Source organism: Lipophrys pholis, assembly GCF_963383615.2.
Source record: "Lipophrys pholis genome assembly, chromosome: 10".
Lineage (NCBI taxonomy): Eukaryota > Metazoa > Chordata > Actinopteri > Blenniiformes > Blenniidae > Lipophrys > Lipophrys pholis.
Genome location: NC_137640.1, coordinates 18821588 through 18846481, shown reverse-complemented (window position 1 = coordinate 18846481; position 24894 = coordinate 18821588). Strand labels below are relative to the sequence as shown.

The 24894-nt window shown below is 42.1% G+C and overlaps 1 protein-coding gene across 13 annotated transcripts; it reads right to left on the bottom strand.

Moving 5' to 3' along the window:
* Window positions 1-2: 2 nt before the first annotated feature.
* rfx2 (regulatory factor X, 2 (influences HLA class II expression)) lies at window positions 3-24894 on the bottom strand. Of its 13 annotated transcripts, none has more exons than XM_080473849.1 (18): window positions 24735-24894; window positions 15483-15591; window positions 14866-14955; window positions 13625-13704; window positions 12513-12783; window positions 11271-11345; window positions 10299-10480; window positions 9982-10101; window positions 9390-9511; window positions 9086-9204; window positions 5397-5533; window positions 5112-5263; window positions 4174-4271; window positions 3467-3616; window positions 3136-3344; window positions 2879-3032; window positions 2303-2345; window positions 3-2052 (listed from the first exon to the last, which is right to left on the bottom strand). In XM_080473849.1, the coding sequence occupies exons 2-18, from the start codon at window positions 15588-15590 to the stop codon at window positions 1937-1939; spliced, it is 2226 nt and encodes a 741-aa protein (XP_080329975.1). In that variant the 5' UTR covers window position 15591; window positions 24735-24894; the 3' UTR covers window positions 3-1936. The 13 variants fall into 13 exon arrangements, with proteins under 13 accessions (XP_080329975.1, XP_080329976.1, XP_080329978.1 ...); XM_080473850.1 differs by having other exon boundaries at window positions 5421-5533; XM_080473852.1 differs by lacking the exon at window positions 24735-24894 and adding an exon at window positions 24539-24643.

Below are 24894 nucleotides of genomic sequence, written 5' to 3'. Positions count from 1 at the left end.
TTGATATACACCAATTTATTACACGTGACCGAATACAAAATACATTTGAACTATGTAGTTTATTACAGACCATCATCTGTCCTTGAGCTAGTTAAATTGTAGTCGAGAACAGATTTTTAAAAATACACAAAAATAAGGGTTCAGTATACTTGTAAGAACAAAGTTCAATAAAAAATAATCCTCCGCCAAAAAATCTAAAACAACCTTACAAAACATTTCAAAGTACACATAAAGGATTTTCCCCAAAGCACTTTAAGGCAAATTACTGTGACAGGCACAAGTTACGAAAAGCCTTAAATAACTGAAGATTTCTTCTCGCTACAACAAAAATCATCCAAAGAGGGAAAAGAGGAGGAGGGAGAGGGGGGGGGGGGGGGGGAAACAACCCAGAACCGATTTCCAAACAAAGCTCAAGTCCATCAAATCATATTAGTTCTCATAAATAGAAAGTTTACTTTGACAGTTTAATAGCTTGCTGAGGAGCAGGAGCGATCATTGAATTTAAAACACTGAACAATTGCGATTGGGAACAAAGTCATCACACAGCGGTCTAGATTACACATCAAAGCATTTCCCTCTGATACAATGTGACCAACCCAATACAGCGGAAGAGGCGAGAAACAGATTAGGAAAGAAAAACCAAAGGCCACAGAGTACGCACTTTCAACATCATATAAAGATATCATAGACATAATTTACTAGAGGGAAAGTCCCCAATTAATGCACCGTGTTCTTCTATCAAACAGAACATAAGACGTAACTAACCGGGTGATATCAAAGTATCTGAAGTCCAGGGGCATGTGCCGCCTCAGTCGTCTACAAAATCCTTTTTAGTTGCAGGATTTTGGTTTGCCGGTCCAAAGTGTGCTCCCACTTACATAAAAATGAACCACTGAGGGACAAACCGGCTCGTGGATCGGGTTCGAACATTTTTCTGATCACTCTGGACAGGAGAGCTAGCAACCACCGGAGGAGCATTGGGGGAGAACTATGTACACGGAAAGAAAGAAAAGCGGGACACAAAAGGACAGCGGCTACATTTTGTCTTTTTATACTCGCCCTCATGTCATCTGAGTCAAACGAAGCACAGCATAGAAATCTATTGAGGTAAACAAACCCACATCTTACATGGCTATGGTAATACAGTTACCTGCTTTCCTGACTACTTCATGAGGTCCTAATGTCCGACACGCAGAGCAGAAAGTAGAGCTACGCTGGTGGAAACCATTGAGGGGAAAGTCCTTTGGGTCTGTAGGTTGTATTTTATTTTTATTTTTTGTGTGTGTGTTGTACGTGTGTGTTGATAACGAGCTGCAGCAGAGGCAACAAGGAAAACACACCGACACACGAATCAACGTTAAAGGTGCTTTGACTTTCTGAGGTTTGGAGACGGTACATTCATCCTGCGGTAGAGGCACGGCTGAGGGACAGATCCACATCTGTAGTGGTGGTTTCAAAAGTTAGCAATCTAAGGCACTCAAAAGACACTATGGCACAGCTAAATCAAGTCTGACAGAAAACCAAAAGGTGATTTACAAGAAGAGCACACGCCACCACTCGGAAGGTTACACGCCCAACAGAAAGGTACTGCACAAAGTCATTCACAGTTGCAACAGAAAGACAATCAGACTGGTGTTACATCCTTGTGAGAAACGGAAAGAGGAAAAAGAAAACAAAAACACAGACGTTTGAACCTGGAGAAAGTCCAGCGCCCCTATGAATACTAATGAGGGGCGGACTGATGAAGCTACACTCGTCTCTATGTACATTGCACACAGGAACTGCAGAAAGACGATGGGGGTCAGCAGCGGTTACATCCCACGTAGCCCCCGGAGCCGCCGCCGCCTCCTCGGGGGGGGGGGGGGGGGGGGGGGGGGGGGGGGCGCTGCGGCCCCACGCGCCTCGGATTCTGGCCTCGTTCACACCGAGGGCTCGTCTACTGCAGAGGGTGGCTCATCTCAATCCTCTCTCTCTTCACCGCCGGTTCAGTCGGCTCCCTGGAAGTGTCGCCGTCGCTGCCCAGGTCACTCATCTCATCGGAGAAAGAGGCATCTGGAGGCGCACAGACGGGCTCTCAGTACTTATATTAAATATATTGAAGACAGTTTAACAGCATTTTTAACGTAAAAAAAAAAAAAAAAAAAGTAAATAAAAAAAGACGTGCATAGTTAATTTACAACAAGGCATTGTAAGACAAAAAGACAATATGTTTAGATGATCCGTGTAAAATAAATCAAAAAGTCGACATTTTGATGACATGTGAGCACTGATGAGCAGATAAACGGAGTCATTAAAGACTTACCCTTTTCCAAAAGTGATGGCATCATTGAACTCAGGTCACTAAACTGTAAGACGAAACAAATTCATTTGTCAAGAACATTTTAGCCAAACGGCAATTAAAATTGCTTTTCATCAAAAAAATGTGAGTCGCGACAAATGCAAGAGAATGAAGACAACAAGATGATAATAAAACTATGAAAACTAAGAAAGTCTAGAAACACAAAGTACCATTGAAAAATTAAAGCTGAATAAGTTTCCAGCTTAAAGTATTTGCTTTATAAGGTACAGTGAATTACAGAATAAACAGTTGAATTAAAATATGTTCGAACCGATCAAAAAGGTCTCAGAGCTGCTCTTCAGGATTCTGTGAATTTATTACAAATATTTGTTGAATAAATTGTAAAAGCGGCTTTTGAGAGGTGAGAATTCTTCGTCACATAAGAGAAGATCTGAAGTCTGTTTTGAGCCGAATGCAATTCACAGTCATGTAGACCTGCAATATTCAGTATTCATACGTCATACAAAGTGATTTTCCAAACTATGGAGAGTTCAGAGCAGCGACGGTGTTTCTCTTCTTCAGAGAGGAAATATCTCTCACCTCTCCCATGACAGCAATAGGAGTTTCCCCGGTGGCCTGGGCCACCCGGTGTTCCACCAGGTAGAACATGTACTCATCATAAAGGAGGCGAATCAGGTGGAAGGAGCCAAAACTAGCAGCGCTGCGCAGGGTCAGGTCTCTGATCACCATGGAACTACAGGACAGAGACAGAAACAAAATGTGTCATGACGCCATCATCTGAAAACCATTTCGACAGCAGAGTGCTTTTAAACCGGGAGTGTTTTTCCCCTGCGTACCTGTAGAAGGACCATTTAAGCAGGAACTGGCGTGCCGCTTTGGGGAAGCTGGGGTTCCCCTGGTGGGGCTTTAGCACCTGAGAGACCACGTTGTCCAGCCAGGTGGCCCACTGGTCCAAAGAGCTCTGCTGCTGCAGGGTGACCTTAAAGTCCTGCTCCAGACGCTGAACCACACTCTCATCGCACTGACACACCCAGGAAGCCTGCTCCTGTTAGACAAAACACACACACACACCCTGTTACACTCGGCAAGAAACACCGACGCGCAGACGCGTCTTTGAAACCGGGTGTGTCTTTCAAAAACAGGCTGGTGGCTGCCAGCAGACTTCACCTGGACATTGGCAAAGTCCACCCTGTTGAGGTCGGAGAGCATCTGGTTGATCTGCGAGGTGTTCTGGAGGACGGCACGGGCTGCCTGGGCCAGGTGGTTCAGGCTGGTGTAACGCCGCAAAGTCTGGGCAAACGCACTGACCACCGCCACCTTCAGGTGTGATGGTTAAAAACCAAAAAAAGGGGGAGATCAATTTGACATGCATCCAGAAGACATCTTAAAACATCTAATGAACAGTGCAAGATCTCAGTTTTTAATATTCAATGCTGAACACAGTTTCCTGCCCTGTCAATCGTGTGCGCAAAAACACACTGGATTTCAACAGAAGTATTACAAATCATCCATTTTCGATACTCAATTAATCCACACACGGTCGTGGGAGGCTGAAGTCTGTCCCAGATACCATTAGGTCAAAGACGGGCTGTACCCTGGACACGTCCTCAGTCCAACACAGGGTTAATGCACAAGGAGACACATAATCTCACACACAGACTCAGACATGTATATTTAAGGGAAATTAAGAGTGACACGCATATTTTTGGATTATAACCGGAGATAGCCTCAAAAGGCATTGAGCAACAATGCGAATCACACAGACTAGAGGCGCTGGCGCAGGCAGATTCAAACCCATACTTTCTTGCGAACAGTCGCATCACCATGACAACCATAGGAATCGTCTGTGGACAGGCGCACAGTTCTCCTGTTACCTTTGTGTGGATGATCTCTTGAGGAAAGCTGGTCATGGCGTTTGTCAGCCAGCCCTCCAGACTCTTGGCGAAGTTCCGGATGGCCTGAGTGAGTGTGCCTGAAGAAACGGAACAGCTTGCATGACTAAGTAACCTCACAAGGTCTTTACTCTGCAGAAATCATTACGGGTAAAAACATCTAAATGTTCTGAATGTTGGGGTTACGAGGTTTTTTTTTTTCAAGGATTAATGCTCTGACAGTAAATAACTCACCTTACTGTTATATTTGTGTGTTATTAACAGAAATATAACACACACATCCTTGTTTGTTGTTTTTTTTTAGATCTTCCTTTGAACCATTAAATTCAATCATTTCTTTTCTATATGATCACAGTCACTGCATTTCAGAGACCTATTATGCCCTATTTCTATTTTATGTCCAAAGGCTGCAGAATTATTAGGTGGATATCCAGTCACAAATGTGTCCATTAACAAACTATCACTACTTTTGAGCCAAAGATATCAACATACAACAATACCCTTCAGAAGATAATATGATAATTGTATGCAATAAAGTAAGCCTGTTGCTCCAACTCTAGTCTTGGAAAGTAATATATTTCCAAAGGAAAAGTAGATTTTTGTCACCTTACACACGTTCCAAAAATTGAATATATGTTAAACAAGACCGTGTATTTCTATTTAAACACAATTCAAACTATTCCACTAACATTTTAGTCACAGGTGGACTCATTCACCTTGATCACTTTCCTTAATATTCTGTCCTGAAAAAGTGAATATCTTTGGTAAAAACTGTATCTTCTGAGAAATCTTTATGTAAACTTTTTGACATCTTAATAGAAATACGAACAGAATCTGTTAGGAATTTGTGGCAAACTTTTCTAACGTTTTCTTACACTAACAAACTCAATCATCCTTAAAAAAAGAAGCTCAGTACTGACTGGGAACGGGACGCAGCACATCGGGAATGAGGATCTCCACCAGGGCCTGGTACAGGATGTGGTCGCAGCTCCTCATCCACAATCTGAGGGGTTCATATTTACAGAGAGCCAACAGCTTCTCTCTGGGAATCAAACCTTCCAGGTCATCATCACTGCAAACGGACACGCACACAGTGGCCACAGCATAAATAAAACATGGCTGGGACGTCGAATGAGAAGTGTTCAGTTCATCACTTAACACACTTCATCTTCAAACATGACACTACAGGTTGAGTGAACGCTTGCCTGCTCTTGTCTGAGTGGTCTGACCTGTTGGGGATGGTGGTACTTCCGTCACTAGAGGGCGGTGTTGAATACCAAAACGTCTGCCAGAGTTTCTCAATGTAGTGGAACTGGAGGTTCATCACCACATCCAGAGTTGCCTGCAGGAGAGAAGCCAGAGCGGGAGGAAGAGAGGAAGGGAAGAGGGGGAGGAGGGGGCAAACATACAGAGCTGAGCCATGGCAACCAGACACACAACAAAGTTTCTGCAGGCAGGCAGCCTCTGGCTCACTCCGGGCCCTCCTGGTTATACAATGAGCCAGCTTAAACACAGCTCCCTGCACATTAATCATCAGGAGAATCTTAAACGGCCACGTTTAGGCTTCGGCTGCAGGTTGCTTTTTACTTGTTGATTTCACTGCTTTTAAGACTTTCGTCACTGCTTTTAGTAGTAGAACAGATCTGCTTCATGGATTGTGCAAGCATCTGCCTACTTCTAGTGATCAGAACCATGTGACTTCCTCCTTCCTGTTCAAATATATGAGCCTCTTTGAAAGCAGAGTTTACTGCACACAAATGAACAGTCCACCGACACAAAGGAAGCCGAGACAAGCTGTTGATCCAAAACGATGGCTGGCTTCTAACGACCGTTAGATAAACCTTGATGGAGTCGTCCAGAAGTGCATCCCAAATTCAAGCATTGCAAAAGTTTTGGGTGAGTTTGTTTATCAGCCCAGAGGAAGCATCCACCTAAAGCCAAAAGTCAATCTCTGTGTTTTTCTTTCTTTCTTTTTCTTTTTTTTCCACGAGCGTATATCCCCACATGGAGAGTCTGCCGCAGACGATTCACACCGTGTCCACAGATTCTCCCCTTTCTCTCTCTGGCAGGACATGCGCTTACCACTGGATCTTGTTACACACAGCAGTGTCGGCTTCAATCACATGATATGTTTTTGCTTCCTCTTCAGCCATCGCCATGGCAACCATGTTTACAGTTGCCCCCAGCAACAGGTCAATAACAGAACTCCAAAACAAAAAGGAGAATTCCCCATTCCCGCTCAACAAGAGCATTTTGCCTCCACTCTGCTTCTTGTGCCGCGCAGGAAAAACAGCATGCCTCTTTAAAAGAAGAAGTGTTGACATGCAAAGTCACAGACAGACAGCCTGCAGCAGCACTTACAAATCCGAGCCCCTCTTGTTTCGTGCAAGCACCGACAAGTACTGTGGTTTACAGTGTGTGTTAATAACCTAAATGTTTTTTTATTAAAAACTTAATTGTTTTGGGCAGGGATACCAATTCATTGGCCCAGCTAAAGTCGAACTATTTGGCCGTTACAAAAAACAAAAGCCATTTGTGGGAATGTGGGAAACCACAATTATAATTAGTCATAGTGATTGTTAAACCTTTATATGATATAAACATGGTTTATCACGGCACGTCAGTTTGCTTCAGCAAAGAGTGGAAGAAGTAAAAAAAAAAACATCTATTGGGACATCTTTTCATTAAGGATTTAAGACAAAGAACTTGAATTGTGAATCTGTATCGTCTACCTGTGCAACATTTCACATTAGTCAGAGATGATGAGGAGGGTTACTAATGATGAAGTCATCGTTCCTTCTTAGACAAGATGACTAAGCCGCCCTTTGCAATTTGGCCTTTGAGGCCATCTTAACTATTGTCTGCAACACATTTGTGACTCAAAGTACCAAACCACATGGTCATGTTGAAGGCTTCACGGAAAAAGAAAATCATAGGGCTTTGGGATTTCTCCAGAACACTTCAACATAGAAGGGGGGAGTTCCAGATTTGACTGACAACCAGAATTCAATGGTGCAACATGTGTGCTGCATGCCGCCGACATTCCGTGCCAATATCGGCAGCCAATGTTGTTAATGCTGACGTGACACGTAAAGCTGCACGTGTAGTGCTCTTGGCCAAAACAACAAACACAATTTTACATCAATGCTGAACTATGTATGCATTTCACTACGATATATGAAAATATAGTAAATAAATTAAAAACAAGCATAAGTTAAAAAAAAAAAAAAGAATATGTATTATTCATTTCATTAACAGTCAGGATGCGCTCCACTAGGCTTTTGTAAACTAACATTAAAATTTTAACTTCCAAATTAAACTTCAACGCATGCACGCACACACAGGTGGTTTGTATGGTCAGTACTTTGGTCTTGACTCCTCAATGTTTTTATGAAATGCGAGCATATGACTAAAAATGAATCTCCTTTCTGTTATCGTGACACTAATACCTGCCCAGCAGTAGATACTCGTCTTATTACAGCCCACTCAAAAAGGAACCTTTAACAGCATTAAAGGTGAAGTCAAATCCTTCAATATTGTTTTACGCTCCTTCCAATGTGTCACCTGTTTTTGTGTCGTAACTTTAAACGCTCCCAATAAAACATCTCGGCCGATGTTTTAACACATCTTTACTGGCTCACATAAAATGGGGGAAACCTGAGATGCATAAACATTAAACACATTGAGGCAATAAGAGCTGAGAGAGTTGACAGAAATGCACAGGCAGACAAAGACAGGAGCCCATGTGCCCATCCACAGACAAGGCAACACAAAGGCCCAAGGGGAGGCCACCACAAAGACACCAAGATGTCCACCCAGCGCGCTCAAAGGTTAATTGGCATGTCTTGAAAGCCGCACAGAGATGAAAAGACGGCTGGAACAAAGGGAGTGTGGTGAGGCTGGACAAGGGGAGGGCAGGGATAATATGATAAAGCCAGAGCTTTGCTGCTTTAATCACAGTCGCTCTCCTGCATGTAAAGCCCCATGTTTTTAATGTTCGCCATAATTTGTCGTCCCCTCATTGCCCGTGTTTAATGTTGTTCTGTGTACTCCAATTTAGTGTCCCACTAACAAATTACATTACTCTACAACATATTCGTCCAGCAATCAGCCTGATACAGTTCTGACTAAACTTTGACTTTGTCCTGTTTAGGAATAAGGACACCTGTAGGCTGCTGTAATCTAATAGGTAGGGTTCAATTATCACAGATGGAAAGAAAAAAAACCAAACAACATTACATCAATCTGTTCAATAATAATCAACACAAAGACAGCGTTCCTAATCTGCCACTCAGCCCCATTTATGTAATTTCTTTCACATTCTAAAAAAAAAAGTCTGATCCTGCAAGATTATATCAAACATAATCTCATTTTTACTACTTGGGTTTGATTTTTATTCTGTAAATTAAAAGTTGTTTACTGAGCATGTTTTTGATATCAAAAGATTAACAGAACTACACAGTGTTTGTATAGCAAGAATTAAAGCATTTCAATCATATTTATTTTCACCGAAATGTATTTCCTTTAAAAAACAAAAAAGAAAAAAAAAAAAAAAGAAAAGAAGGAAGAAAGAAGTTGCCCTATCTGTTTTTTGGGCCTATGGATATACTGTATATTTTGAAGTGGTGGAAACAAGGCCATTGAACCTAAAAACACAATATTGAATATTGATATGATATTTGCATCAGCAGTATGCTGATGATGCAAATGATGATCACTAAAGGTTGAAATGGCTTTAAACCTTTAGTGATGCGTTAATCATGTTCTGACCAGTGGTGAGCTCAGCTGTGCGGCAGCTTGGATTATGAGGAACTACAAGAACCACAGGCTCAGCATTCAGATGTTCATCATATCCGTTGTTAAATACACAAGTTTCTCCGGTGATAGAACCCACCTCACAGTGGTCTCTATAGAGCGTCTGCAACTTCTTGATATCATTCATGTTGATGCGCTCAGGCAGAGGCTGGGTGCCCAAGTCAGGAGTGGGAAATGGAGGCAAAGTGTGAGCCGTATCTGCATGGGGAAACAACAAAGTGGGGCTTACTTCAAACAGTTAAAAAGACTTGGCGAGCAGAAATAATATTATCTGATCTTTCATTGTACTGGTTATACTTGTGTTTACGCAAAGGCACAAATGATTCCACAAATTGGATTTTTATGTTTTTTTAAATGACCACCGCTACATGACAATAGCTTACCTATGTACTGCTGGTGGTGTTGACTTTGTGCAGCCACAGACTGCTCTGGAGTGCTGTTACAGTGCTGAGAGCTCCCGCACAGGTTGTCAGACATGCTATCCACCTTCTGCAATGGCTTGAACCTGTGAAGTCATGAAACAGTAGGCCAGGCACGTCAGCTGGGATTTGAAATTCTGGGAAAGAGAGGTTTAGTGAAGTGCTTATGCATAAATCATTAAGGGGACATTCATCAAACAGTAGAGAAAAGCAGAAAGTATGCTAAATTGGTCAGAAATGAACATAAAGAAATCTCTGCATTTGCAACAGGCCTTTAAATGAGCCTGTTGATAGCGACAGTGTTTGACAAGAAAACATTAAAGAGAAGAAATTTGGTGGTGATCAAGGAGTAGCGATTGCTTTCACAGGGTCATAGCATATAGTAAATCTGGTTCACACATAAGAATGCCTGAAGCAGTCAATGATAAAATAATGAATAACATAATGAAACAAAATTAATAAAATGCAGTTACAACTTGTGACAACTGTAAACAAATTGAAAATTAATGAATGCCAAGAAAGATAAGAAAGGACAGGCAGGAGGAAATGTGCTGACCTCTGTTTCTGGTGGACAGGCTGCTGTCTCATGGCCATGTACTGGGTGTCCTCCTGCAGCCGGTTGAGTGGCGAGTCTGGCTTCACCCGGATGCCATAGTAATGATACTTAGAGTTTCCTCTGGTGGATACAGCGAGAGAAAAGCCAGAAACCAGTGAGGAGAAGCTTTGCCATCAGTGTAATCACTATCATTATCCTCTTCCATCACCTAGTCTCCAGTGCATATAAGCATCATCATACTTGTCACATCTATAATGGTTACGCGATTACTGTTATCAGCATGAGCAGCATCCGCAACGACCCCTGCCGCTTTCTACCTGGTTCCCAGTCGGCGAGTCCTCAGGCCCATGAAGACCGAGCGGATGAGCTTGCCAAAGGACGCCGCGTTGACCGGATCCAGTTTCTGTTCCTGACAGTGCCGTAAGTAATGGTTATACAGGGAGCATCGGGGCAGGCTCACTCCTTCTGCTGTCTCATAGTTGTCCAACAGCCACTGCAGCTAAATACACAAAAAAAGAAGAAGAAAAAAAGATGCAGTCAGCAAACCCACAGTGGACAGACTTTGCTGTGTGGTCACCTGGCCAGCAATGGAATACACATTATTATCACATTGACCATAAATTACACACTGCACACGGAAATCACAAATGGCCTATTTTAGGAAGTTAAACATCAGATAAACTGTTGCTCCCCAGCTGTGGCTATGTTTCAGTCTTTGTTACTAAAGCATATGGGCTGAACATCTGAAGCTCTCATTACTACTATCAGACCAATGTCCAATACAATATTGTGGGAGCAAGTCATTAGTAACCACAGCGACAAGAAGTTAATATCAATGTGCAAGCTCAGCATAAAAATACTTAATACATAAAACTCTTGTCAATGTTTTCAGATGACTTGTGATGTGAAGGGTTGAGAGGAAGAATCCCACCAAAACTTTCACTGAGGAGGACGTCGTAAGAATTGAATTCTAACCAAGTAACAGCCTCCTATTAAGAGCAAACAATTACAAAGCAATACATTTTGTACCAGTGAGCGTCAGTGTCCGGCGTGATAATTACAACAAAAAAGTAAGCTTAAGTATTTGCCCAGTTCAATGCACACACGCAAAAAAACTTGGGACAAATGAGCGTGTCAGTGGGACAGTACAAAGTAAGTAAGCTTGCAGTAGGTAATGTGTCCAACTGAGTAGAACACAGCAGAACACACTGCCTACACTTCAGTCACAGCTCCCCCCCCCCACTTTGTTTTCGCTCACTCTTTTCAAACAAATTTCCTGGTTGACTTACATGGCTGTTGAGCAGGCTGCTTTTGTGACTTGCAATTCCTTCAGACTTTTGGAGGTTTTCAATCGCCATTTCAAGCTAAAGAAAGAAGAAGCATGCGAAACAAAAAAAAAAAAAAAAAAAAAAGAGTGGATACAGAAGGGGCAGGAGGCAAAATAGTGAGATAGATAGAAAAAAAAGAGAGAGAAGAGGACAGATATAAGCAGGGGTATATGACAAACACAAAATAAAAAAAAAAGATGAAGGAAATAAGACTGTTAGCGAGCAGCCCGATTCTTTTGCATTTCCATTAAAACCAGTCAGTGTTGCAGCCAAAACCATTATTGGCTGACAAAAGCATGCAAATCAAGGAACTCATAGGGTTAAGCTGCTCAGTGAAGGCTCACTGTCAGACACTCTAATGTATGCAAATAGGAACCACAAACAGGGGCACAGGTCACCTCCAGATTAGGGACAATAGGTCAACAACCACCCCACCAGTCTATTGAGCTGAAAATAAACCTTAAAATCAAAACTTAAAAGCAGGTAGAGTAACATGTCTGTTAGTGTCACGCTTGTAAATACACTTTCATATTTTCTTATCATTGAGCAACAAAAACATTATGGAGTCCAACTGGCATTCAAAGGGAATGAAAAAAACCAGGGACATTCTGTTGAGCTGTAGAAGCAAATCAAGTCAGAAAAAGAAAAGATATGTGGTATTGCAGCCAAACTGGAGACAGAAGAAAAGCAAAAAGAAGCAGGCAGCGTTCCAAGTCTTAAGAAGGCTCCCGAGGGCTCTTGGCCAAATGGTAATGAGCCCCAGGGGTTGCTTTGTTTCGTAGGGTGCTCAAGTGCCTGTGAAACCCTCTGAAACAAGGCAGAGCTGAATCATTTAAGCCAGTGCCCCGATTCTACAGGCTGACTGTCCTGCACCACTCTATTCTGTGGGTGTTACTACGGAGTGACGAGACCCCAACTCAGGTTGCAGGTCCCTGGGAACCTTGTAAATCAGTCAGGATGCAAGTTCAGTTAGTGATGACGGTTTCTATAAAAAGTTCAAAACTCCCCACTTGGACAAAAAAAAAAACTACAAAGTACATTCAGTAATGTTCAAGAACAGGCCTTTATAGTCATTCTGTCGTTTGGTGTGTACAAACCTCTTAATTTATGTAGGTTTTTTTTTTTTTTTTTTTTTTGGTTGCCTGTTAATCCTGTCAGGTCTAAAAAAATGTGCGGCAGAATACCTCAGGAACAGTTGCTCACCATAGCTGAGGAAGAGCGTGATGAGTGGGATATGTGGTTGCGGCTTCCCTCCATACTTCCGCCATGGATCAGGTAGGTACTGCCACTGGAGATAATGTGGCTGCTGCCCACGTCCATGGTGATGCCAACCATGCCGTGCGGGGGCACGCCGCCACTGGCAGAGGAAACTACCGTAGTGACATGAGCCCCACCAGCCTGAGAGTCAAAATAAGTCCCTCCACTGCTCTGTCCATATAACTGAGCCTCGGGGTTGTAGGAGTAGGCTGTTCGGCTGGGGAGAAAGCAATGCAATTAACATACAATTTTAAAGAAAGTAGAATGGAAAATCGAAAACCATCAGGATACTCATGGCATTTTTAGCTCTTTCAAGGTTGAAGTCTAATTTCAGCCTCTTAACTTGGACTGATAAATGTAGTGTTCAATCATGTTTACAGGTAGAGAATGACTTGAAATCAGCTGCTTGAAATCACTAAAAATGATATTGTTTGATGAATAATGATAATCATTGCTGTGCAGCCATTAATGGAAGAATATTCAATTCATGAATATCAAGTCTCATATTAGGATACCAAACAGTGTCAACATATCATCTTATATTCATCCTCCAAGTACATTGTAAGTGGTATTTTTTTGGATTAAGGTTATAATCTGGTGCATAAGCACAGTACTACAGCACTGCTATTACAGTAAACAATCATCCTGACATGGCCAACAACAGAATTGATGTTGTCAAAATACTTGTTAATGGCACCGTCATGACAAATACACTGTGGGAATAAAAATCTCTTTGGCTCATCTGAGCTTACATTCTATTTTGATGTAAGCTTTATCAAAAGCAGCTTTATCTCACACAGCTGAAATGACGAGAAAGTGATCTGGAAAGTCTTATTTGTCATTACGCTTTTCAACCACCACCAATTCATGCATAATTCAAGATGACTCTGCGTTTGAAGAGGAGCCAAATACTGTGTGCAGCACTGGGCCTGCTTAGTTGAGAAAGCAAAATATGCCCTTTCATGCCTTTGTTAAGAGTGGAAAACTCCAGTGGCGATAAACACTTTGAATAACGTCAAATTTTACATGCTGTAATGTAGTGATGCAACACTGCTTACATGGTTCCATTGGGGTAAACAGCATCTCCACCTTCTACATACTGGACCTGGGATGGGTAGACATGTTGTACCTGCTGCACCTACATTGGGGCAACAGGACAATAAAGCTGTTGCTTAGTGGTCACGGGGCTTAAATAATTCATGTTCTGAGAGTCGTGCTTCAACATTAAGTTTCCAAAGACTGCATAGATAAGCATGATTCTTTTAAATTTGCAGGCGGCGTCACACGCGTATGTGCCAACATGCATTTCAGTGACAAAAACTCACCCAAAAAATTGTACAGCCCTCAGATTATTCACAACATTGTGTAGAAAGCAGCAGATGAAACAGTAGTGTGTATTATATATGTATTAACTCTAACATATTCATCCAACACTGATAGCCTGAAGAAAAGTAATTTTTGGTACAAATTCTCTTACAGTTTTAGCCAGAAATAAAACATTTCTATTGCTCATAAGGAGTTATTAGAAGACGGTACTGAAACAATTTTTTTTTTTTAATTTCCAAAAGTAGTTTACAATAAACACTTTATCTGGCATCAAAAACAAACAAGGAGACACCTGGGTCCGCCCCAACACCACACAATCTGTGCAAGTACCAGATTGCGTTGGAGCCTAAAGGAACACCACTGAGCTTTACTACAAGGCAACGTTATACACCAGCACCCAAAGCCAACTTCTTTCCGCACACCTCGTCACAGAAGAAGGTCAAGAAAACATTTGTTCCCCCCCATCATTCACTCTTGAAAATGATTATTTGGCTATCAAACCTCTTGTACTGACATTTACTTATCGGCCACTGAGGGATGTACCAAGTTATTTTACCCATGTTATTCATGTATACATGCAGTGGGCCAGGCTCAGCCAGAAAAATAATGTTTAGCGCATGCAAGAGGAGCAGAACAAGCGGGAAAACATTTTTTTTCCGATTTCGTATGTATTGGCATCCATGTTTGGGGTCATTAACCAGGGATTAACACAAGCCTGGTTTGATAATTGTTTGACTTGTTTACTCTCATCGGTTGAAGACCAAATCAAACACCTCGGGACTGAAGCAGGTCGTACATGCAAGTCGCCAACATTCACCTCTTTGTAAAGGAGCTCAAATAAATGTAGTCTTTTTTGCGTAGCAGTAATTCTCTACAGTTGATGACATGACTTTACTTTTATAAAAAAACTTTATGAAGCTGTGGGTGTACACATGTTTCAGCGTGCTGTACCAGTATGTACAGTACTGTGTACCTGCTGAGGGACCTGTTGGACCCTGGGTACTGAAAGCTGCTGTACTTGTCCTCCCTTCTGAGCTGAGCCTGAGGCTTGAACCAACACCCTCTGTGTGGATACAAGACATTACTTAAATGACATACAGTAGGTATGTATGTACAATTGTACATGAACAGACTATCATAGGCAGTCAGCCAAACATGTAAGACATTTTGATCAAGCTTAGGGTGATAGTGTTATGATGGTGTCATGAATTTTCAACGCCGATTGTGAAACGTGATAGAAATCGTTATTTTCTTTACAAAATAGAGATACAAACAAACTCTGTTCAAATGAATGTATTGGTCTGGTAAAAGAAAGAAAACTGCAATGGCAAAAATTTAGAGAAAAATGATGTCGAGAAAAAAGTCTGAATTAAAGATAGAACCTTCTGATGAGTCACAAACTGGACACCCATTTTGAAAACACATTTTCAGTTGTTATTTTACACGATGACATAAGACGTCCATAGAGTAGTTTATAAAATAACTTCCCATAAACCACACATATAGATTTACACAGGATGGCAAACATGTAAACCGCTGAAGATTTAGCCTGGTGATTGCAGGAGGAGCTGGGGAAATGCATCACCCTACCTGCTGGGAGGCTGGGACAGGCTGTACCACAGGAGCCTGAGCTGATGATGACGTCCGCAGCGCCGCCACGGTGGTTGTAGTGTCTGACCCTCCCTCGGAGTTCTGCATGCTAGGAGGTATGAAGAAAGTGAAAGGATAGGAAAAGACTTACACTTGCAATTTTAAAGACAATAGGGGTTTTCAGAGTTTAGTCACTTGAGTAGCTGTGCTAAATAAATGCTTTTTAACCCCACACCTTGGAGCTCTCATGGAGTTCTGCTGACAGAACAGAACTGGGTAGAAAAGTTGCAGAAAAGAAGTTAAAGTTACCGACTGGAGTGACCAGCTTCCTGAGGTCCAAACCCACTCTGTTTTCCATTGGGTGACAATGTGCACAGCATAGTAAAGGGGAGCTAAAAATGGAGTGCCACAAAGGCTCTCTTTTAAAGAAGGACAGAGGGGGAAAGAGCAGCAGCAAGGCAGAGACAAGAGAAGAATGGAACTGCAAGGGGGAGTAAGCACATTTAAAAAAACAAAAAACAACTTCCCTACTCTCAGAAAAAGGAAGGCGAAAAAGATGAAAATGGCAGTGGGGTTCCAGCCCCAGCCAGGGTCCTGATGATATCCAGCGTTTGTTTCGAAAGAGAGTTGATCTCTAAGGGCTCCAATAATCCAGCTGATATGAGGAAATTCCTCAATGCTTTGTAAACGTTTGTTGGTTGCTATGGTGAGGAATCCATGACGACCACCCCCAACTCACTCACCCGCCCCTCCATGTTCACTCCTCTATTTCCCCCCTTTTATAAAGCTCTTGCACAGGAACTTTTGAGTGTGGCCACAAAGAGAAGAGGGGGAGGAGGATTACAATGCGGGAGGGAGAGATATGGCTCAGTTGGGGGTGGGTTAAATTGATGAGTCGTCTTTAGGTTAAGGGACAAATCATGGAGCAGCAGGAAAAGTCATATAGGTAAACGTGAGAGCGGTGTAAATAGCATTACAGCAGACGGGCCACAAGATACAACCTGCTTGAGACATGCGAGGATTAGTCATAATGCACAGCATGCTCAATCATCTCATTTTAATTTAGTTGGAAAAACCTGACAAACAGCACTTGGGCTGGAGTAATCAGTGCAGTTACCTGAAAGAAACAGACACCCACAAATACTGGCCTTCTCAACCCTATTCTAAACTTTTCAAAGGATACAGCAAAAAATTTTTTTTAAAAAAGATATAACTGAAAAGTAACTAAACAGATAATTATAATACATCTGTGACTTGGCCAAGAAAAGGGGAAAACAAATAGAACTAAGTTGTAGTTGAAGACACCCTGGTAGTGGGAAGACAGAGGAAATAATCCAACCAAAGATTGTTGTGCTTAAATTGATGTCACATATCTCTTTGAATATTTTCAGAATTAAGGCCAAAGAATGAATAGTGCAACTCATTAAAATATTTCCAGAATAAACACAGGCTCTAAATGCAACATGATCAATTTTTCACAAACATTAAATCGCTACAATTCCTAACTGAGAAACCGAAGCCTGGAAGGATGACAAATGTCCCAATAAATAGGAGTTGCATCCTTAATTGTTACACAGTAACTAAGAAGCTTTTTTTGATTGTACGAAGAGTTAAAAACTGCTCATGAAATACCCCTTTCACACAGTTAACATGTTATAGGGATGTTGTGTCTTCATGTCTTCACCATTTCATGATGTGTGCGAATGGTGCACGTTCTTTTCCCCAAACATCACCCAGCCGCAAAAACCCAACTGATCGCTGTATACTGTGAGCTGACAAAACCAACCATCGCAGTCGTTTTACCACCTGGTTCCGATGTTCAGGAATTACTGCAAAATTCATCTTCTTCCAAGATGAAAAACCTGCAGATTTGGGTGAGCCACAGGCAGAGACGCTCTGCCTACATGGAGACGCTCTGCCAATATGACTAATAGACTGACTGGAGGAGCCCTATGTTGAAATTACTGTTACATTAACCTTCAAACACAGTCATGGTAGTAAGCACCATCGTGAAGCAGAGGTTTGAATCTGACAGATTTGCCAGCACACTGCACAATTAACACTTGCATGTAGGGGCTTTTATATTCCACTAAATAATTTTTCACACCTTGCATGTTATTACGCATTAAAAGTCAATTATCAGAGTGAAGTCAACACGGAGTGAACCATTTAAAACCTTCTGCATAGTTAGTCTCTTCCGAAACCCTGGTATTTGTATATGGAGTGCGAGGTGAGGTATAAATAAACTTGTAAGAATCCCCTCATTTTTCTTCAGACTTGTCATTGTCGCCAGAGGAAGTGACAAAAAGCAAGGGGCTTCTTTATGACATTGGGAAGTGGGTGGCACAATACGATGCTGAGGGATCAAAAAACAGAGCACTGACCTCCATGTTTTCATCCTTTAAAGCACTAGCGTCAATAGACATGGTGGTTTGGCAAGTGTGTCAAATCATGAGTTGGAGGGGAGAAAGAAAACGTGGCTTAGAAGAGTCTGTCTGCTTAGTGTTCATGGAAGGTTAAAAGCCACACAAATTCCCCACCAGCAACTCTCAAAGGCACAAAGGTAGAACACAGCAGGAGGCACAGCACACAGCAGCAAAAACCACTACTGAGGATGGGCTGCCGTTTAGGGCCAAACGTTAATGCTTCCAACCGAAAGGCAACTTCACACACACACACACGTGTCTTTTCATTTCAGGTCTGCGAGCCTGGTTTTATACAAGCAAGTCCCAGATGAGCACTTAACAGTATTAAAGCAACAGTACCTCCTTTCAAGAAATACCTGAGTTTGTAAAGCTGTACCAAAACGACAAAAGCCACATTTTTAAGAACCCAAAAAGCCTCATAAATTGTTGGCAATACGTCAGTCTATAATGTTTTCAGGGCAGACAAAAATCGAAGCATCTGTCACCGACAGATCAAACTTAAACAGAGCTCAATCACAGAAAAACATATACAGATGTTCAATTAAAAGCAGGAGCCCACAGTCTTGGCTCATGTTTGCACTGGCCCACATTGTTTGCAGAGCAACAACGGTTGCTAGTGGCAACACCGTCCACTCCCGTTTCCAGGAGCTTGTTGCTATGCAACCAACAGAATACTTCCCAAACCAAACAATGCCATCCCCCACCTGATCCCGCTGTCTCGCGCTAAGTAGAAACTTACAACAATAAATACTATGTAAGCTATTAATTTCAGACACCAGGGAACATAGAGGCAGATTTAGTCCTGGGCTGCAGTCATAGAAAAATGCAAAGAGTGTACGCCGGCTATGAGAAGTTGGAGTCTACTTGGTGGTCAACAGAGCAAGGAATGTTTAAGTCATCAGAAAGACAACAGTCTTTTTCTTTTACACTCGTGGCACCGGAATTCAGCGTTTTCAAAACCAAGCCGAGTGTCTCCTGAAGTTTCATGAGTAGAAGTAAGAGTGAACAGCTGCACTAGAGCAATACTCCCCCCCCCCCCCCCCCCGACACAGTGAAAGGCAAAATAAAATAAATAAAAAAACAACCTAACTGACACAAGTTGCTTTTAATGTATGAGAGACAATTGCATCTCAGAGTGTAATTATATTCCTGTCTACTCTTAATACATCTACTATGGAGAGCAACAGGCTTTTTGAATGTGTTACATATATTATTATTTCGAATGGACCAAGAATTTGTCGTCATTTGGGAAAAATCACGGCGCTTTCCTTTGATTTCATTGTGAGAACCTATAAGATCACACACTACATGCACTGACACAAAGAGCAAATTAAGATATGATAAGAGATTTCCACAACAGAGCCTGTTCTTCAAGCCTGTCTCATTAATTCATGGCTAATCCAATCAAAGCAGCTCTTGGGGTCTGCAGATGGCAGAGTTTTTGCGGGGTGGGGTGTGTGGGGTGGAAAGAAAGAGGCACTGACCGCTGTCTGTGATAGAAGCTCACCCCTCCCCTCCCCAACTCACCTCCCCACCTCTGGCCATCAGCGCAACCTGTCCACTCAGTCACCATGTGCACTGCAGGCCTGACAGCCACTGAGAGAAAGATCAAACTGTTGCCATGGAGATTGTGTGTTCGCCAATGCCTTAGAATAGGAACTTCCTCCCCCAACACCCTACCTTTTCTAACCTTTTCCAGATTTCCACTGCCCTCCACGTTACAACCCAAGCAGCCTTCATCCGCGCGATTTCTATAAAGATAAAGACTGGGCACCTGAAACTGCAAATCTGGGAAATTTTAACTGAAAGAAATAAAAGGCATTGGGAAAGAAGAGTAAGGACATGTAGAACTTTTACAACTGTGAAATCTCTCCCCCATTCGACTCAAGTTACCTGGCGGCTTAAGGACGGTTTATATATAACAGTTTATATTATTACATAACAAATGATTTGCAGTTTATATTATTACATAATAATAGTTTTGCTACCCCAGGACTCAGAAAGCACTTGCTCCTGCCAAGACTGTATAGGCCTTAAACATTAAAGTCACTCTACCAGAATCCACACGGGATAAATAAAAAAAACATTAAGGACCCAGTTTCAGTTGTTGATGTACATCTCTTAATACCAATTCCTTTCTGGAGAAACGTCGTCATTACACTCATACATATTTTAAAGATTTTTTTTTTTCTGGCAGACTAACTTTAATATGAAGGAAGAAATACAAGGAAATAATAACAAGTATTAAATTTGGATAAACACAAGAAGAAAAATATTTTCCTGACCAAAGGTCATGCTGTTGTTCCTCCAAAAATCTTCAAAACACGATTTTAAACCTATAAACCTACTTCTTTGAGACTAATTGTTACTGGGTATTTAGTTTCTTCAGCCTCATTTGAACCCGCATCCTATTCTGCAGCTGTATAACAAAAAGCAATAGTGGCACAAAAGACTCCTCATTATTAAATCCTGCTTTCAGCTGCTCTCTTAAACAGCTGTTTCCAACCTGTGGACTTGTGAATTTTATTTCCCAAGAAACATGTTCTGCAAAGACGACCTCAGCTGCTCGAGGCTGCCTACCTCCATCAGATAAGCGTTGAGCTACCAGGCTGTTGACTTACCAGAAGATTCCAATTGATGTATTTGATGACAGGCAAATACAGATATGCACATATAAATGTTTCACCGTGGATATAAAAAATGTAATTAAACTTTTGGTCAAAGGTGAATGTTGGACAGCCATCTAATGACCTAATAGAACAAATTAAACCAGAATTGTTTTGTTTTTTTTCGAAGAAGGCACAGTGTGGGTTTTAAATGTTTTTTTCCTGAATTAGGAGGGCGAATTGTGTACAGTATGATGCTTTAAAGATTACACCTAACAGTGTGATTATATTTCTAATGATTAAGCAAACCAAATTAAACAGATTAAGTGAATCTGAAGTGCCTCTGAAAACAGTTTGACTTAAAGCTAATCGTTTTCTAAATATGCCAATTCTCACTGCTCCCAGAAAAAGATCTTCCATTTTGTTGATTACTTTGTAGCAGGATTATGCCGACTTCTTTTAGCAAAATAAACATCACTTAACAATTGCACCTAAAACGTCACAGAAGAAAGAAAAAGTAAGAGGGGTAATGGGGGTTTGCTACTATGTCTGCCTGAAGGGGGGGGGGGGGTCAGTCATTGTAATGCAAATGTCACCTCCTTGTCTGCTGTTTGTGGCAGGAAATTTAATTACCAGTGGTGTAGCTACGATACAAACAGGTGGAATGTTAAGAATGCTGCTGATGACACACACAGACAGTGGAGAAGCACAGGAAAACATTTCATCTTACGACGAGTTTCAACTTGTTGCCAACAGACATGGGCCAACCAGTGGCAGGATTTCTCAGTATATGCCAAGTTTGTTTCTTTGTATCCTAGCAGCGTAAGCCTACAATGATTTCCAAAATCTTTATTGCTGGAAGACTTGATGCAAGAGTGCCGAGAACACTTAAACAATTTTCCTTTTAACAAATTCTTATAAACCAGTTCAAGCACATCACTTGAAAGGAAAAGCCCTTAACAAGTAAATGAATTGTGAAGATTATGAAACTGAAACATTTCATGTGTACAAATGGTACTATTAATTTCCACTTAACAAGCCCCACAAGGCATTCTCTCTCTGTTATTCTGTTTTGCTCTGTGATTTCGTGACATGCTTCTGACTGGAGTTCTGAGATTACCCATTAAAACTGTGTAGAAAAAAGAATCAGGCACTGATATGTGTAAAAAAAAAAATTAATTAACTGTTCATTTATCACAGCATGAGGCAAATGTTAATGTATATGAATACACAATATGTTGTAAACAGCAGCAGCTACACAGTTGGCAATAACCAGGTCTATGTCTATATCTGTAACTGGCTATTGGATCGAGAACTTCTCCCTGGGGCAGCAGTGGGCCTCATCAAGATAAGCTAAATACAGTGCAACACACACACACACACACACACACACACACACACACACACACACACACACACACACACACACACACACACACACACACACACACACACACACACACACACACACACACACACACACACATACACATACACATACACATACACATACACACACACACACACAGACACACACACACACACACACACACACACACACACACACACACACACACACACACACGACATGTGACTGAAAGCTGTCGGGTCACCCTCTGCCCAAGAGTTTACTGCAGCTGTCCTATTGATAGCTGGACTGTACAACACACACACACACACACACACACACACACACACACACACACACACACACACACACACACACACACACACACACACACACACACACACACACACACACACACACACACACACACACACACACACACACACACACACACACACACACACACACACACACACACACAGGTCTATTAAACACTCAAAATGCCACATGGGTAACAGTGGACACTGTTATGCAAAATAAATAAAGAGTCAGTTAAACAGAAGTCGAGTAAAAAGACCGTTAGACCAAAAAGGTTTTCAGAGATCATGTGTCAATAATAGAAAAAATATATAACAAATTGAAAAAAAAAAAACAACTTAAACTTTCAAACTTGCATCCTGTTGAGAATTACTCTCCATCTTTACAGGATAATGAAATAACCACAAACCACTCTAACCAACAGCTGTTTTCCACTTTTAACTGCCTTATCTAAGGTTTTTCTTCAGACCTGTATGCTCAACCTTGATGCCCTCCAGAGTGACACTGGAGATGAAAATAACCGGATTAAAAACACTGACTTTTAAAAGAATAGCAGTTTAGCCCCTGGCCCAATCCAAATAATTTCTTTCCATGACTTGGGTGTATTTGTATATCAAGTTGCCATGTAAACATAACAGTGTCATGCTCAAATCTGGAGGTGGGGAAGGCGGGGGTTACATACAGTTTTAGCAAAGTCATCGCTTTATTTTCTTTGTAGCTGCTCAGAGCTGTCTGGCCAATCAAAGTTAGGTTTATTTCTCTGCCACTGGTTTCCCAGTGTTAGTTCGTCCATGTTCAGTTCTTCTTTCAAGTGTTTTCATTAAATGGCGGTACAAGTCACAGAGAGGAAGTTTCATACACAACACAACACATTTAAATAATTATGAACTTTTTTTTGATCCCTTCATGTCAAAGTGAATAGATTTTGGCCTTCATCAATATTACAACAGTTTTATCAATCAGCTCTCTATTTTTGAGTGACAACATTATGCAAATCCACCCCTTTTCTCCTTGAAATGATCAGCCTCTTTTAATTCAAGAAGCAGCCATGCTCCGACTCTTCAGTGGTAAACTGTACAAACACCCCAGTCCATGACAGCAAGTAGATAGTTCATTAATATTACTGGAACTCGGGAGGGAGACCCAAAAATTGCACGCTAGAAAACCAGGCACGTGTGATGTAAAACCAATGATAAATGTTCCCGGAGATGACAAGTTTTGTCCCTTTAATAACACAGTACTGAGCAGGTCTTCAACTCTGCAGAAGTCAAACTGCAACCACAATGAGACGAAGTTACCGAAAATAACTTGAGATTATGCAAATGCTGTGCTCTTGATTACGTTTATATATGTAAATTGTGAAACTACAAAAAACAAAAACAAAAAAGGTAGACAAATGAAATGACATGCACGAGGACAAATATGTCCTGTAACGCAGTCTCGACTAAATCAAACAGTAAGTTCGTGTGTCGTTGTAAGGATAGCTTGGAGGCGCAAATGAAATCGGAGCTTTTTCGCTCCAATATAGCGGTCTAATCTCTCCCTCACAGCCCCACCGAGCAGTGACACATCCTGGTATTAGACAAACTTTGTAGAGCTTCGACACTTCGTGGCGTTGTGTATCACGATTTATCAATTTGATTGCAGTTTAAAGGGGAGACGCAGAAATACCGGGGAGACGTCCACCAACAATGCGACTTCCATGTCTTTCTGACGCGAGGGAAGAAGAAGAAAAAACAAAACAAAAACACGAGATACGTCCCTGAAACCAAAGTGACGAGCTCTCGTCTGTCTGCAAGAGGACAAGAGGACACGAGGACATCAGTGGCAGTTCGACCAGCAGGACCATCGTTGCTAACGGCTCGTTCTGGCTGCACGCGCAGCCCACCTGCCTGCGGAAGACGCTCCGGTAACACCAGTCCACCGCAAACACCACCGAGCTGCCCGCTAACAAGACGACGAACAGGAGGGGGGGGGGGGGGAACAAAAAAAAACTCACACGTGAACTCGCCCCCCATGGCTGCCGTGGTCCGAGTTAGCCTTTAGCTGGAGCTGAGACTAGCAGCCAAAGTGGCCATCCTGCTGGGACTGAGCTGAAAGTGCGTCCATGTCTCCACCGTCTCTCTCTCTCTCTCTCTCTCTCTCTCTCTCACACACACACACACACACTCACTCTCTCACACACACACACACACACACACACACACACACACACAGACACCACGACGTAGCAACAAGTGAGAAGTGATGTTGGATCAGTTCGGAGGAGCGGTGACGCTGTGTGAGGTGAAAGAGCTCCCGAGCGGACGTGAGATGCTAAAAAAAAAAAAAAAAGAGAGAGAGAGAAGAATCTCTCACCAGCAGAAGCTGATCGGCAGTAAAGTGAAAATGAAGAGTAACAAAAGCGTAACTTGGGCCAGAAGAAGCCTCAAGGAAGGGAAAGTTGTGTTGGGGAGCTCGACATTGCTAGCAACAGCTTCCGTCCTGTTGAAGAGCGCTTCCCTGTGATTTCAGATCGAGCTGCTTTCTAAATTCTACATAAACGTATAGTCACCTTTGCCTTGAGGAAAAGTTCTGCTCTCTTCCCCCTCTCTCCCTCTCGCTCGGTGACTTCCAGATGCTGCTGCTGCTGCTGTTGCTGAGTGTTGCGCCCGTTGGTAAGTAACTGTCTCCACGGCTACAGTCACTATAGCGCGACGGGGTCTCGAGGCAAC

What these genes read in the sequence shown, in the direction of transcription:
- rfx2 (XM_080473846.1), bottom strand. Translation starts at nt 15,862, where the DNA reads ATGCTGTGCACATTGTCACCCAATGGAAAACAGAGTGGGTTTGGACCT. An exon ending in GTTTACCCCAATGGAACCAT is followed by an intron (nt 12,784 to 13,624) that starts GTAAGCAGTGTT and finishes CTTTCTCCCCAG; the next exon opens with CCGAACAGCCTACTCCTACA. An exon ending in CTATTGCTGTCATGGGAGAG is followed by an intron (nt 2,346 to 2,878) that starts GTGAGAGATATT and finishes TTCGTCTTACAG; the next exon opens with TTTAGTGACCTGAGTTCAAT.